General features: G+C 42.0%; 3 protein-coding genes and 1 long non-coding RNA gene across 6 annotated transcripts; 2 read left to right on the forward strand and 2 right to left on the reverse strand.

The window, feature by feature from the left end:
- Window positions 1-4599: 4599 nt before the first annotated feature.
- Window positions 4600-5408, forward strand: LOC135618542 (uncharacterized). The gene is made up of 2 exons (XR_010489049.1): window positions 4600-4739; window positions 4956-5408. It is a non-coding gene; the product is annotated as an uncharacterized LOC135618542 (long non-coding RNA).
- A 3608-nt stretch (window positions 5409-9016) lies between these two features.
- Window positions 9017-12443, forward strand: LOC103994106 (histone deacetylase HDT1). Of its 2 annotated transcripts, none has more exons than XM_009414397.3 (10): window positions 9017-9112; window positions 10433-10503; window positions 10584-10804; window positions 10938-10954; window positions 11055-11093; window positions 11187-11362; window positions 11567-11647; window positions 11787-11895; window positions 11971-12109; window positions 12193-12443. In XM_009414397.3, the coding sequence occupies exons 1-10, from the start codon at window positions 9100-9102 to the stop codon at window positions 12254-12256; spliced, it is 930 nt and encodes a 309-aa protein (XP_009412672.2). In that variant the 5' UTR covers window positions 9017-9099; the 3' UTR covers window positions 12257-12443. The 2 variants fall into 2 exon arrangements, with proteins under 2 accessions (XP_009412672.2, XP_009412671.2); XM_009414396.3 differs by having other exon boundaries at window positions 9018-9112; window positions 11043-11093.
- A 156-nt stretch (window positions 12444-12599) lies between these two features.
- Window positions 12600-14811, reverse strand: LOC135618215 (sugar transport protein MST6-like). 2 transcript variants are annotated; one of them, XM_065119080.1, is made up of 4 exons: window positions 14409-14811; window positions 13997-14319; window positions 13294-13923; window positions 12600-13222 (listed from the first exon to the last, which is right to left on the reverse strand). In XM_065119080.1, exons 1-4 carry the CDS (start codon window positions 14809-14811, stop codon window positions 12770-12772), a joined length of 1809 nt encoding a protein of 602 aa, XP_064975152.1. In that variant the 3' UTR covers window positions 12600-12769. The 2 variants fall into 2 exon arrangements, with proteins under 2 accessions (XP_064975152.1, XP_064975150.1); XM_065119078.1 differs by lacking the exon at window positions 14409-14811 and having other exon boundaries at window positions 13997-14392.
- A 29-nt stretch (window positions 14812-14840) lies between these two features.
- Window positions 14841-15376, reverse strand: LOC135619371 (calcium-binding protein PBP1-like). The gene has a single exon (XM_065121310.1). The coding sequence runs from the start codon at window positions 15374-15376 to the stop codon at window positions 15005-15007; it is 372 nt and encodes a 123-aa protein (XP_064977382.1). The 3' UTR covers window positions 14841-15004.
- Window positions 15377-16049: the final 673 nt, after the last annotated feature.

A 16049-nucleotide genomic window follows, 5' to 3' on the forward strand; every position in this document is an offset into this window, starting at 1 on the left:
ATATAGGAGGATTTGGATGCAGGACAGTAAAAAGAGTAGTAGTGGTGGGGCAGCTGCTGTGGAAGTCAGATAGCATGGTGGGGCTTTGTGGAAACTAAGGGTGATAGAGAGCAATGACTGGGTCAAAATTCCTCCTCAATTTCCTGTAGACAAATCTAGTACGATTCTGTGTCTATTACGTGTTCAACACTGGCATGGCAAGTCAACCTTTGCCTTGAAGGAAGAATCTATTGTCTGAAGTACTGGAATGATTTTATGCCCGATGTGTCTTTTATGGGATCTTTGACACTATCCTTTGTTTAACTTGTACAAGAATTTGTAGTTGTGTCTCATTTCTGGAGTACTTTGGACCGGCCGTCGAATTCAACAAAAGAAAATTCTACTTCTTTAAAACAATAGTCAAATATGATCTGTGACATGAGAAAAATATTTTAAAAAGAAGATATCGAGAGGATGAGAGAAAAAAAAAAATGTCAACTCAAGAGAAAAAAAAATTAATTTTCTCGAATCATATAAATCTTATATTTATTATTTTTAATCTTTTGTATAATTAATTTTTTATATATTATTCTTTATGATTGCATGCACGTCGAGGCATATAAATTTTGTGCATGGATGCATAGAAGAAAATAATTATTTGGTAGGAAGGAAATGTTGTTTCTTAACATAACCTCCTTGATTTGATGATGAAACACATCCTGTTCCACACCAAATGAATCTATAAAGCTCGGATTTTAGATCGAGAACAGTCAACCTTTAATGATACATAGGTTTGGTTTTGGTGAGTGATGGATAAAGTCACGCATGAGCGAAGTATAAGAAAAGAGCATAAAGCGTCCGATTGATTGGAGGGGGAAAGAGGAGAGGGAGTGGATGCTCCAATCGCGCTTGGTTTTCGACAACCGCGTGTGTTGATCGCTTCAACGCTGCCTTCTTCTTCTTCTTGCTGGCATGGCATGTCAACGCGCGATCGACGATGGTTGGGTTTTGGTTGAGGCGGACATTAATCAATCACATCCGCATGATGGGACGTTAACGCGGCAGCCCAGAGATGGATGGATCTGCTTGACGCACACACGCCATGACCTGCTCTGCCTTTGTCTCTTTCCCATGGAGATGGTGGCGAGGTTAAGCGTGCTCGGCACTCCCAACCATGTCCATGTTGATGTAGATCGATCCCGGTGGAGCTGTGATCGGAAATATTTTTGTACCAATCACGGGTTACCAATTGACAGCCACCGTTGAGGGGACGTGAAACACAACTTAGACATCTAGCTAACACGGAAGGAAACCGACCTGATAGGTGGCGCCCTTCTTCCCGGTTTCACGTCGCACAAATTATACGAGTCGGTGCCTTATCACAAGAACCAGATGGGCCGATCAGCAATGCAAGGGGTATATGGGTCGATCGCTCGTGCAACCACATCACAAGAGATACCGGCGATAAATATCGATTCTCTATCCCGGGAAAGGGGATCGATTTTTAACATACCTTCACTTACGAACTTAGCCATTAGAGTGGTCGAGATGAGAATCCCCTCCCGACACCAACCTATTATGTAGGCCTCCAACGTAGATCGAGTGCAACTCGACTTCACCTTGGGACGTCCTTGAAGGTTTGGTCAACACCTCGAAGTCGACCTCCCTAGCCCAACCTTGCTCCCCCATCCGTCTTCCCCTTGAGGAACCACTTAGATAATCTTACGTTTTTGGGATTAGACCAAGTCGTACCAACTCCTAGGATAAGGCATAAAGGTACATAATTTTTTTTACGCTAAAAGAAAGACCGAATGTTGCAAGAGCGTCCACCGATTAAATATTGTGATGTCCACGGATCTGTGCAATGAGAATCAGATTATGATGAGATCACGATAATGAGACCGATTCACCTTTAAACATAAACCCCAAATAATTCTAGTCAAATGTCACTCGAGAATGACATCCAGATAATCGGACAAACTAGTGTGTTGTATACTCGTCCATATGATAGAGGCGACTGGTCTCATAGCTGCTCGTGTGGAGACACTAGGGCTATAGTGCAGATGCTCATTGGAGAATGAGTTCACTGATTGATCCGCTCACGGAACGCTGGATGGTTAATGATACCTCATTGTCAAACAATAATTTCATCGTCCCAATGGTATACCTGGTCTTTAGACTTGAGATACCAATGATGTTTTGTTTGAGTACTCCACTATTTGATACCAAACTTATAGGTTTGAAAGTTCTATATTTAGCATAGGCAATTATCGGGGGTTGTCGCTAACCTTTCGAGTACTATTGAATGTCGATAGAGGATCATCTACTCTCAATATCATGAGAGGAATATTCGGTGTTCTTGCTCAAACAAATCATTGACCAAGGTCATTCGGATTGGGAGAGAAAAAGTTCTCTAAGAGAATCTGATTAAAGTGAGACTCGAGTAGAAACCGTATGAGCCTGACAACACCATGCCCAGTATACGATTTCTAGGATATTAGATCGATGAGGGACTAAAGGTACATAGTAACTGAGGATGTATAGGTCCAAAGAATTGGATTCCCCTATATCGTCTGGGGATTATGGTGTAGTATCCTAGTACGTTCGCAGTCGATAAGTTAAGTATATTATTATGAAGATAATAATTCACTGAGCCAAAAGAAATTCTGACATGAATGACTCATGGCTAGCATGATATTAGGCCTAGAGGGTCATACACATATGGTGCATGATTGGATGACGTGACGAATAAAAGATTGAATATGTGATATCCAATAAGCTCCTGTTTTATTAGATTCATTGGGTGAGACCCAATAAGAGCTTAGAGTAGATAATTGAATAGAGATCCAATTTCCATTATGTTAGGGATAATTGGATAGAGATCTAATGCCCAACAGGGCAGGATCCATTAGGGTTAACAAAAAGTGCTCTCTATAAAAGGGTTATGGGACTAAAAGGGTTACAAGGCTGAACCATTTTAGCCACCAGCTCCCTAACCTCCCCCTTCTTCCTCTAACGATCTATCCCCTCTCTGGCATGAGAGGACAACAGGAGAGTCGCCCCTTTGCTACTGCCCCTGTCTGCGTAGTGGTACGCAAAAGCGAGGAAAAAATGCCTTACGCGAGGAAGTGTGTCATTGCTTCATTCATCATGTGGATCACCGTTAGAGAGGAGCTTGCGGGAGCTCCTTCATCCATGGACTTGGATCTATAGTTTTGGAGATATACGATCTTCCATAGGTGAGAGCGTCAAATCTTATATAGTTTCTGGTTTCACAAGTTTTTCGCTCTCAATCATCGTACGCGATTCGATATAAATATATTTTTGAAAAATCAAATTTTGCTTTATTTTTTTATTATGCATGTGATGCTCTACCAGCGACTACACAAGTATATCCGAATACAAGTACAATGATATTATAAAGATGCAAATTTTGCCCAGCCATATAACACAGCCTTCGAAATTATTAGTTGCAAAGGATGAATTAGTAAGGGCGATTTTCCTAGAAAATAATTTTAATAATATATTTTTTTATATTTTCTTAAATAGTATTTTAATTTTAATAATATTAAAAATATTTCTTGAAAATTTTCTTATCAAATTATCACAATTATTTTTAATTATCAATTTTAAACTATTATAGTATTTTTTTTATTTGGCTCATTTGTAATATTTTTTATAGTGTTTATATTTTTTTATTGAGATGCTAAAAATATTAAAATGCTATTGATAAACCCCTATAAGTGACGTCATATTATACCTCTTTGATTATGATTGCTCGTTTGTAATATTATGCCTCTTTGATTTGATTATTTTTTGGCTTGAGATTGGTTTGATTGAAGTTAGGAGTTCATTTGGATCATTTACAATGTTTTTGAATAGATTTTATAGTATTTTCATTGTGAACAAGTTAATTTTTTTTTTTGTATTTGAGTGATGTTATTCTTAAACTATTATAAATACTTCAAATCATATCATACAGTTTTCACTATGTTTTGATTTTATTCATTGTGTTTTGATTTATCATATTTTTAAATAGATTTTATAGTGTTTTTATTGCGACAATCCAAAAATATAATAAGTTAAAAATATTATAACGGATGAAAATATTCATAAGAAACAATAAGGATATCTTTCAAATTAGAGACACTGTTTAAAAAAATATAAAAGAGATTATCAATTAAAAAATTAAAATGTAGATTTTTTTTTTAGGGGAATCACCCAATTACTGACTAATAGAAATTAATACAATGTGGATTTTGTTGTATTAATCGACGAAAAAAAGGTTTTAAATTCATCAGCGTCAAGATAAAAAAACAGAAGACAAATAAACAAAGATCCGAAGGATGCCTCTGGGTTGAGGTGGCTGAGCAGCTGGGAGGATGAACTTTAATCAACACGCAATGAATCCACGGTTTGATACAATAAGTTGAGCAAGAATTTTCCCTATCGTACACCAATCCACTCATGACCTCAATCGTTCATCCTCTCTCTCTCAATCACAGAGGAAAAGGCATCACCTTTACGACGTGTGGAAGGTACAAAGCCTGGACGAAGTGACGTGGGAATCGTGGTTTCTGGGTGTAGAGAGGCGGTGGCGGCGTCCATTTCTTTATGTTATTATCATCATCTCCTGTCTAAAGAAGAACAGTGAAAGATCTTCACAGTGGCAGCAATGGAAAAGATGAAGCCTCGACTTCTCTTCCTCCTCGTCACCTATTTTGTCTGCCAGCTGCAGTCCGGCGAACCCATCGACTTCGGTAGTTTGCTTGACGCATAGGCTTTCTTTGGTTGTTTCTTGCCTCTACATTCTTCTTGGGGCTTGTGGAGTCGATGATTGCAAATGTGTTGTGGATGTTCTCATAGGAAGATGTGGCAAACATTTGGCTATAAGATTTAATTCAGATGAGAATTCAGGATTGTTAAGAGCTTTATTCGGGTACCATGAAGGATTACAATACCTTGAAACTTTGCAGCGGCAGCGGCAGCGGCAGAGACAGGAGGTGGTGGCAGAGGAAGCAGATTATCCCGTCGTGGTGGTGGCAGCAGCGGTGGCCAAGGGCACGGTGGTGGCAGCAGCGGTGGCCAAGGGCACGGAGGTGGCGATTCAGGTACCGGAGCAGTGATTCCGATTCTTGGAGCTGCAGCAGCAGGCCACCCAAGGAACGACGGCGGGGGTCACAACCATCGACACAATGCTGCAAGCAGCCACAGCATCCCCTTTCCCGTCATGCTTACTGCAACTGCTTTCTCAGCTGCCATTCTTGTTTACTAGCAGTCGTTGCCTCTCTTCCTGTAACTACAGACAAAAGCTGAGTTGGGTTGTGCAATGCTTTGTGTGGAGAAGAGTTGTTTTTCTTGAGATCTTTAACCACTGTAATATCAGAAGTCGTGTTTGAACTAATATCCATATCATTTGCATGTCTAAATTCCTTATTCTAACCCATTTATTCCATGTTTCTCGATTTTATTCATGTCTGGATTACCTTGGAGCGCACGAAGAGGTAGCTTGATAAAGAATGAAGTGCTCTGAAGGTCATGCCACTTTATTCCAAGCTGATGACGATTCCGACACCGTCAACATCTCTTCCTCTTTCTGTCTTCGGTATGCCTGCGAAGAAGATGCTCTACAACTGACTCTTTTTTCAAAAGGGATGTTAGGATTCAGTGTTATCAAAATCTAGCTGGAAGGAACAACCTGGTGGCTCCTCTGCTGCTTTTGTTCTCTCGTGATTATTTCACCATTTGGGCTTGTGACCAGCATCAAGAACCTTAAAACCATAAGAGAAAGCAAAACTGTTCGATAATATGTACAGACAAAGTCATCGGCTAAAAGGAACAGAATATCGTAAGCAAGATCCTTCAGGCAGTGCAAAGATCAAGAATATGATCAACAAAACTGAGAAAGAAAGGAACTACTAAGTTTGAACCATGACATTCACCACCTCTTTCCCATTCGCCTGATGGTCTAGCCAGGAAGCCTTTGATTCTAGGAATTGTGGCAACGTATTATCGAGCTCGGAGCTCCTAACGACGGGTGCAGGCAAGTCCAATTCAAACCTTGCGTTGGGATGCTGCAAATGAGTTGAGAGGATCATCAAATATAGATAGAAGGGACCAATAAGACCTAAAGCCACCAAAAACAATGACTTACCGCAAGTCTAAATTCAGCAATTGGGTTCAAGCATATGTCCCAGCGACCTCTACATTCGAGGGGGAACTTTCCGATTTTCTGCAAGTTTGAAACCAATAATGAGAGAGCAACTTTGTGGAGTTCCAGTTGCTGCTTTGTGTTTTTAGTTCCGCAATTCAGTGCAAAACAAACATGGAAAAATGAAATCCTCACCATCAAGTTTAAACTTTTTGTTCATGCTACAGGGAAACAATAAAATGAAAAATCAGATGGTGATCAAAATCTTGATTTTATTTCCTTTCATTCTTACGGAATGTAAAGCGTTCACCATTGATGAAATCTAGCTCTTTTCATTCAAGACATCATAGGAGAATTCTTCTAACATATCATTTCTAAAAATGTGTTGAAGATTTATCCTGACATATCATCATGACAGTCCATTAATGGTATTAGAAACAAGAGTAGTTCACAACTTATGTGGCAAGCACATGCCCTTGCAGTATACGGTGTGCACATATATAGATATTGATATAGATGAAGAGAGAGCAAATACCACATTGAATTAACGAAAAAAGAAAAAGAAGACAAAAGAAAGAGGAAGAAAACCTGCACAGAAGTTTGAATGTGTAAATTAGGATGAGGGAAAGACATTCCAGGATATGGAGGCACCGAATATCAAGATGAGTACACATAGACTGATGTGGAGTGATCATGAACTTCCAAAGGGCCATAGTTGACTGCAGTAGGTGCTGAAGGCAATAGCTAAAGTCCATGTACGTGAGAGTATAGACCAAGTTTGGAGGTCCACAGGAATTTGAGCTTTGTGACCTGATTCAAGCTGCGGAAACTCTGTGTTGTAATTAACAACTGGGGAAAATAATGGCTGCATGGTGTAAAGGCTACTATTGAGTCCAACCCCAGTATCTAATTTTTGCATCCATCTGAAAACAGGTAGCATACCCAAATGATCAAGTTATAAGCATATGCAACACAGTGCATAAAATAAAAATTAAAGCCTACTCTGGAACATTATTAGCCATTCCATGATTGAATATACGATATAAGACAGGAGATAATACTGTACTACAGCAACAGTTAAATTGACTTTAGACAGTGCCCAATCATTGCTCTTGCAAGAAGGATTCACAGACGAGTAAAATGTATACCATGCCAAACGACTTTCAGAATGAAGACTTACAGGGGGGAAAAAACTAAAGCTTAGTGGTAATCTGCCACGACTCAGCGGCATCAACATATTGTTTTTCTGACAAAAATTAGAACTTCAAAAAGGGAAATCACATAAAGCACTTCCAAAGATAAAAAGGAAAAAGATATTGATCATGCTTAAATCTATGATGCCATAGAAAAGGCTGCACAAAATAATATCTAGTTTTAGTTAAAAGAAGATCTTCTTTCTTATTGTATGCTTTAAGATCTTCTTTTCTTTTCAAAATCCTGATTATATGCATGCATCACTTGTAGATGAGGGTTATAACTGGGTCAAATTAAACATACTCATACATAAAACAAATAGTATGGTTTTTGATACATCATCACCTTGGCACGGCCCTGCTTGAGTTCATCCTTTCTTCACTGCCAAATTTATCCCTTCAACCAACGCATATCATCCTGTTTTTTCTTTCTAAAGTTTTTTGCAGTGTTTGTCAAACAAGTATTACTCATCGTACACTAGTAGCATATATGTTTTCCTTCCGATTATATTCTTAAGGAGCCATTTAATAGGATAACAAATGATTGAACAAATACCTTTCCTCTAATAACTTGTCAAACAACCTTATCTTATACTACTTAATCCAACCAATCTAATGGATATACTTAGCCAGTCCAGGGGTTTAACCAACAGCATTGTCTACTACAATCGAAGTAGTAGTCATTGCATTAATCTATTCGCTTACTTATCCTGTCAGAAGGAAAAAAATATGTATTGTTTGTTCTTGATAGTTAGGGAATTACCATCTAGGAATAACTTAATTTTTCTCATGATATGTATTCTTAAACCAAACATTCCATACTGATTTATACCCTGAGGTTCCAAATGAATTCAAGTGCATACAAAAATCCATTCTACTTATTTACCTCGTATTTGATCTAACAAGCATCTTTATACCCACTGCGGTGGTGCAATCCGAATGGCATTCCTTCCTTCAAAGGTAGATGAATGGACAATCTAAGCAGACGATCATTCAGGATTTCAACAACACAAACCCGAACAAGAGAGCTCGATTCAAGAATCAGGGGGAACGCGCCAACCACGAAAAAGATGCTTACCCGCCAGTCGCTCCAGGGGCATCTCCAGATCCTCCCGGAGGAAATGATCCACGTGGCTCACAACATCAATCGAGGTCGCGTCCTCCTCGACGGCGCCGGACGGGAGGGGGGCAACGAGACGGAGATATTCGGTGGAGTCGAGGAGGAGCCGGCCGATGCTAGCGTCGAGATCCATCTCCCACGCCGCGGTGATCGTCCGCCAAACCCTCCATGTCGAGGGAACGGCAGGAAGCACCGCCGATCGCTAGGGTTCGGGGAGATCCGGCGGAACCCCGGCCCTCCCCGCGAAGACTCCATAGGAGAAGCGGAGGAAATGCGCGACGATTGACGACGACTTGTGGCAACGGAAATCGATGGGGGAAAAGGTAACAAAATGGTAATGCGAAGGACTTCTCTGCAATTAAGAGCTTATCTCACTCTTTTTTTGGTATATAAAATTAAAGGAATAAATATGAAAATGATTGCCACGTAGGGGACGTACATGTGATTTAAGCGAGTCGGGTCAAACAGTGAGTCATTCTCACACACGCCCTCCGTGATCGAGCAATCAACGGCAGAGATGTGCGCCCGAAAGCTTCGATGGGTCTTCTCCCCGCCTTTAAAATGACTCGTGGATCCTGCAAAACCCTAAATCGTCACTCCACTCGCCAGTTGCTTCGCTCGCCCCTCTCTTCCCGGCATCCCCGTTTCCCATTGCCATGGAGTTCTGGGGTAATCTGCCTCGACTTCCCTTCCTTCTTGTTGTATCCGTCCCCCTTCTCTCTCGATTTTGTCCATCTGTTCGACTATGGATTTGGATATCTGCCCTCCGACCGCTCATTTTGCCTCGTAACCGTTGATGACCTTGTAGTTCATGAGATTATCTGCGAGCATCTTGGGTTTTTGGGTTCTTATTCATCATGTTGTGTTCATTTCTCTGTTTTTTGTATCTTGTTTTGTGGCACTGCGTCCCGGATAGTTACTTTCACCACCGATTCTGAAGCACCGTGAACTATTCTTCCGGATTTTCGCATCTTGATACTGTGAAATAGTGTATCTCTTTCGTACTCGAGGTCCGTATTTTCTGCATGTCACTCTTGGCGGTGGACTTCGACGAATTATGTGATGCTTCGAATGAACGCAGAAAGAGGTCCGCACGGGAAAGCTGTATGCATCAAAGATACATCATAAAGCATTTCTGATGAATCCGCTCAAGAATATAGCTTTTTTCCGGGAACATTCTCAGTGATGATCAATAGCAATGTGACAGGATCCATTACATGGTCGACGTTTATGTATCTCGTGCAGTTTAGTCTTGCAGTGGGTTATTGTAAATTGGTTACAAAAGAAAGTTTACAGTCACATTTTTGTGTTGTATATACCTAATGAAATGGTAGTGTCCCTTGGATACTGGAGGGAAAATGAGGGAGGTTCTTATCGTTAGTTTCGTGATGGGGGATTATAAGGTGTTTCTTCCTCTCTTTTTTTCGTTTGTTTAATAAAAAAAGTTGGTGTTCTAATTGCGATAAGCAGTCACAAGCACTTGGCAGCAACTAGTTACATCTGGCTGGATAGTGCACTGCGAATGTACTGGTGAAACCAATGCGGAACCTACTTTTTGTAAACTTTCTTGATGTCATGACAGGTTCATAATTGTTTTATTTTTATACCATAAATATTCTGAGTGTTGCCACCACCTTTAGCAGCGGTGGAAAAAAAAAAGGAATAAACTCAGCTAAAAGTTTCTTGGCTAGAACTTGAATGATTATTGTTCTCTGAATCCCCTTTGGTTTTTTATGATATTCTCTTCAAGTCCTAGCTTTTTTTTCAATTCAGCCAACGTTCTCGTTCCATTTCCATTATTAACCGTCTTTATCATTTTGTGCAATTTTTTGTTCTTAGTCTAACATTGGTGAGTTGTGACTTGTATGCTGCCTTGGCTATTAAGTTGTTATAAGTTCCCCCCTTTAAAAAAGATCCTACCTTATATTTTCTCGATGTTTCTACCTGTAGCATTGTTTTCATTCATCTAATTTTGCTGCAAATTTTCAGGTGTGGAGATTAAGCCTGAAGAGACTGTCAAGGTTGATCCTGGAGAGGATAAATATCTACATCTTTCTCAGGTTTTTCCATGGCCACATATTGGTGTATAGTTCTCAGTACTATTAAGCTATACTGCTAAGTATTATCTACTATTATGCAGGCTTCGTTAGGTGAGACTAAGAAGGACAAGGGACATGAGAACATATTGATCTATGTGAAGTTTAACAACCAAAAGTTAGTACTTGGAACACTCTCTGCAGACAAATGTGCTCAAATTCAATATGATTTGGTATTTGAGAAAGAATTTGAGATATCTCACAACTCAAAGAATGCAAGTGTCTACTTATGCGGCTACAGAACTGTTGCATTGGGGGGAGATGAATATCCTTTTTTATTTTCCCATGGGAAGCTAATATACCTACTACTTCAGTCCAATGCTCATATGTCTTGCACTTTGTAAACATATTCTTGCTGCTATTGATTTCCTTGACTTGGATTTTGATTGTTGGCCCACATTTCCTGATTTTGATGGTAACGACTTGTTATGCTAATCTCAGTTGTATTTTTCACCATTTTATGTCTCCTAACAAAAGCATTTGCTACTCTGTTTGACTTCTAGAGAGTGACTCAGATGCTGATGAAGATATTCAACTTGAGCATATTGTAAATGGTGTGATTTTGAGTTTGCTTCGTTCTTTTATATTAATTTCGTTTGTGTTCCATATCTCAATGGTTTTGATGGTGTTTCTTTTTAAATTTTCAGGCAAGACTAATGTAAAGGATGAGCAACCCAAGTCCACAGCAGGAAAGCCAAATGTCTCTTCTGCCAAGGTAAAGCCTAAAGTAGCCGAACTGAAGAAGGCTGATAAGCAAAAGGTAAATAAGGAGGATGATGAAGATGATGAAGAGTCCGAGGAAGATGAATCCGATGATGATGAGGTCTGTGCGTCGACTGTCAAAACATTACAATCTTCTTTGATAAGTTTGTTTGACCCAGTATGTTAGAGGAAATTTATTTTGATACTGTAGGTACTTTGCATTTTGTTGGCAAATTTCAAGTGAAGAAAAATATTTTATAATATTTTATTTTAGGGCTGTTGATAAGTATTTTTTGTACTGTTTGCTTGATACTTCTTTTTTCAGGATACGGCCAAAGCTGAAGCTGAAGACGATAGTGAAGATGAGGATGAAAGCTCTGATGAGGATGAAGCTACCGTTAAAAAGGTAAATAAATCTTTTGCAAATTTATTTAGTCATCAGTAATTTGGGTGAAACATATTCTTTGCCTATTTATCGGGTTAGTTATTTGGCTGGAATTCTTGTAACCATGGAAAAAATGAAATCTTCATTGCCTGATCTGCAGGCTGAGCCTTCTAATAAAAGACCAGCTGGTTCTGCTTTAAAAACTCCTGTTTCAGAAAAGAAAGCAAAGTTAAGAGTGTCTCAAGGATCAGGAGGGAGTAAAAAAAAAGGTAAAACTTGGCTCATTCGCTATATCTTATCTATGTATCGTTCTATCTTGTACGTAACAAAAAATGAGCTCGCAGGTGGTGCCGGTAAGAAAGATGGCCAACCCGCTACCCCTAACCCTGCAAAACGAAGCGGAAAAACACCTGCTACCAATGACAAGTCCAAACAGCAGACTCCTAAATCCGCCGGCTCAATCAATTGCAAGTCATGTGGCAAGTATGTTTCTAATTCTTCTAACATTCCTCCAGGATCTACTTGACAGATATGACCAAGCATATAATTCCAATAATTCGCTCTAGGAAATTCAACTCTGACAATGGTCTCCAAGCTCATACAAAAGCAAAGCACGGCGGTGCCAAATGAGGCTTCTTTTCAACTAGAAGCATGCATGAAGCATGAGGATGCGGCTTGGAGATGAACCATGGGAAGTGATGGATTTCATTATCATATGGTGTTTTGGGCTTTAACAAACTTTTCGACTTTGGCGTTAAATGAGTGTAATATTTTGAAATTTTTCAAGTATTTTTAAAGTCTAATGTTGTGTGTTTAAGTGCCTGATGGGAGTTATAACTATTGTTTGGTCTATAATGGTAGAATTTGGAGATGAGTGCTCGACTATAATCGAATTCACTTTGAAAGACATGCGTGAGTAAAGATGATACCGTATCTAAGAAAAGGTCAAATAGGAATTTTGCCAAAACACGAAAACATTGTCATCAAGTTTATAACGAACAAAGACAAATATTTTTGACTGAAAGCAAATCTCCACTAGATACAAGTTATTGCGGCGGACGATGACTTAACTAAACCGGACTGCAAACCCTAAGAACGCTGTTGACTCAAAAGCAAAGACTGATGCGAACATGGCTGGATGGATTACCCTCGGTTTCTTCGTGCCGCCTCCATGTCGGTATCATCGTTGACGAATCTGGACCAGAACCAATGCTCCTTCCACACCAGAGCCATCTCTTCGATCGGCATGTTCTTGGTCTCGGGAAGGAACAAGGCGATGAAGATGGTCATGGCCACCTCCCATGCAGCAAAGAAGTAGAAGAGCCCAAACCTGAGGTGGCAGAGCAATGGCAGGAAGATCTGGGCCACCACGAAGGTGAACAACATGTTCACCGACACATTGATACTTTGCGCGGCTGATCTGATCTCCAGCGGGAAGATCTCGCTGGGCACCAGCCATCCCAGGGGACCCCAAGACCAGGCGAAGGCTGTGACGAAGACGCAGATGCAGACAACCACCAAGACGGCGTACGTCTTCGTTATCTCTCCCTGCCCGTTTGCGCCGAACTTGATCCCGATCAAAGTGCCCACAAGGATCTGATCCACAACACCGCCATGTAAGTATCACAAGGCTGATCACAGGTAGCTCGAAAACAAGGTTGCCTTACCTGAGAGATCACCATCTGAACACCACCCTGGAGAAAGAGAGCACGGCGGCCAACTTTGTCAACGGTGATGATCGAAACGAAAGTGGCGACGACGTTGACCAATCCCGTGATGACGGCGGACATCAAGGAGGCGTCGTCGCCGAAACCGAGGGTCTTGAACAAGACGGGAGCGTAGAACATGACGACGTTGATGCCAGTGAGCTGCTGGAAGGTGGGGATTAATAAGGACATGCACAGCTGCGGCCTGTATTTTCTCTGCAACAGGGTGCTCCATGGATGCTTGACGAGTTGGGAGTCTTCGCTGGCCACGACGAGGTCGTCGTACTCGGCTTTGATGTCATCGGTTCCACGGATCTTTCGAAGCATGGACATGGCTTGCTCGTTGTGGCCACGCTCGATCAGCGAGTTGGGGGTATCGGGGAGGAAGAGGGAGCCGACGGTGATGATGATGGCTGGTACGGCGGCAAGACCCAGGCCGAGGCGCCAACCCCACCCGCCCTCGATCTTGTTGGTGGCATAGTTCACCACGTTGGCGATGAAGATGCCAATGGTGATCATAAGCTGGAAGGCAATGTTGAGCATGCCGCGGAGCTTTGCCGGAGCCATCTCCGAGAGGTAGAGCGGAACGGACTGTTCCACCAAGTAGTAGCAAGATCAGAGCAGAACAGATTCATTATTAGTTTGATCGATCAAGAAAGCATACCTGGCTGGCGAATCCAACGCCAATACCAAGAAGGATGCGACCTATGATAAGCATAGCCACGTCCTTAGCGCCGCCATTGATTGCGGCGCCACCAAGGAAGATGATTCCTCCGCCCAACATGGAGATCCTTCTTCCGAAGGCCCTCGTTACGGCGGAGGCGAAGAAGGAGGCGACCAACGCGGCCAGGTAGAGCGAAGACGTGAAGGTCGTCAGGAGCTGGCTGTCGAACTCGCAGTACTGGTTCCTGCTCAGTGTATGCTTCTCCTTATAGTACACCTTGGGGAAGAATTTCTGCAGGAACGTATCCATCGACGTGATCCCCCCTGTCCTCGAAGAAGAAGAAGATGCAAGTCGTTACGCTAGATTGGAAGCGATGCAGAGTCAATACATCGAGGGATGAACGAGACGTTACCGGAGATTCCAATATCGTAACCAAAGATGAGGCCACCAGAGGAGGCCACGAGGCAGGTGACGAAGACGTAGAGAGTCATCTTCCCGGGGTAACCCTTCGACGCACCAGGCGCCATCACTGCACCGCCCGCCATTGTTTCGAAACCAGAGGTTTCTGTTGGCACTAACAAGGTGGGAAGGAGGAGGAGAGAGGAGAGGGGGAGGAAGCTTGATGTCAAAGACACATGAATTCGTAGTGTATATATAGAGATTCTCCGGTTAGATTTGATGAGATGTATAGGATAAGATAGTGTGATCTTTCTAAAACAGAAATCACAACAAACACAGACGTTCGAGATTCTTACGGATTCATTGGGAACATAAAACTCCCATCTCATTTGAAATTTTAGATTTGCCGATCGCATGACAGCATTGCAAAATCGAACATAAAGAATTCAATATTCAAAAAACATGTATTTTATTATCTAATTATTAATTTTATGTTCCTTTTCATAAAACATCGAGTCTGATGAGAGATTATGAGCGCACTCATATAAATTACACACAGTGGAGCTCCTCGAGGAGGAGGAGGAGGAGAAGCGTTAAGTACTGATCTCATCAAGGGACTTGAACGTCTCGAGAGCTTCCCTCACGGCCTTCCATGAGCTCGGGGCTCAACCTGAACATGAGCACGCAGAACTCCATCTGGTCCAAGGCTCCGTCCCCGTTCAGGTCCCCCTTCCTCACCATCTCCACAAGGTCCTCGTCGCCGAGCCCCGCCACCCCCATCGCCGCCGAGTTCCTCTTCAGGCTCTCGACGGTGATCACCCGCTTCGCTGGATCCATCAGCAGCCGGAACCCCTTGCACAGTTCCTCGATCAGCCCCTCCGTCCCCAGCCGCGCCGCCATCGTCGGAAGGAAGTCCTGGAAGCTATCTGGATCCTCATGATCAGCCATGTTCTTGCTTTCTACAGGGAAGGAAGCTGCCATGGTTGCCTGCTAAATAAGGCACCGTGAGCAAGACGCAAGCTTTTGGAAGGCGGGTGCATGGCTGGTTTCGCTGGATCACGAGGAGCCAAAGGAGGCCATGCATGTCGTCTTCCTGGAAACCGCACCTACGTGAATGCGACCTTAAGACACAGCATGAACCACGAGAAGCTCATCCCCGGGGTTGACTTTCAAGTCTCCGAAATGGTTCCCACGTGACTAGTCATCCAATGACTGCATGACGCGTCACCAGCTCGTTCCTCCTCGTACATATGTGTCGCCAAGAAAACAATATAGGCAGAGGGTAACAGTGAGGTGGGAGCATATATCATCATACATCTACCAGTCTTCGATGCTGTGCTTGTAGGATGCAATGGCGAGTAAATTCTAATGTGTGTTCTGTAATATGTACAGAGAATACGAGAAATGGTATGAGAATATGACGTCTTCCATCATTAAAGATGGTGAGGTTTCCAAAGATGGGGGTCCAGTTTTAGCTGTATGATGTTCACTGTGCAAAGAAACAGCTTTCATGAGGAAGAATGCACGTAGACATCGATCGTTTGAGTAATTGCAGACACATACAAAGACAGATGCTGTGCACTTGTTCTTCCCAGCCAACCATGGAGGATGTGGCCTTTCTCTCATAGATGTACCCCTCATATATAGCTGGCGA

The sequence above is a fragment of the Musa acuminata genome, chromosome BXJ2-8 (genome assembly GCF_036884655.1).
Source record: "Musa acuminata AAA Group cultivar baxijiao chromosome BXJ2-8, Cavendish_Baxijiao_AAA, whole genome shotgun sequence".
Lineage (NCBI taxonomy): Eukaryota > Viridiplantae > Streptophyta > Magnoliopsida > Zingiberales > Musaceae > Musa > Musa acuminata.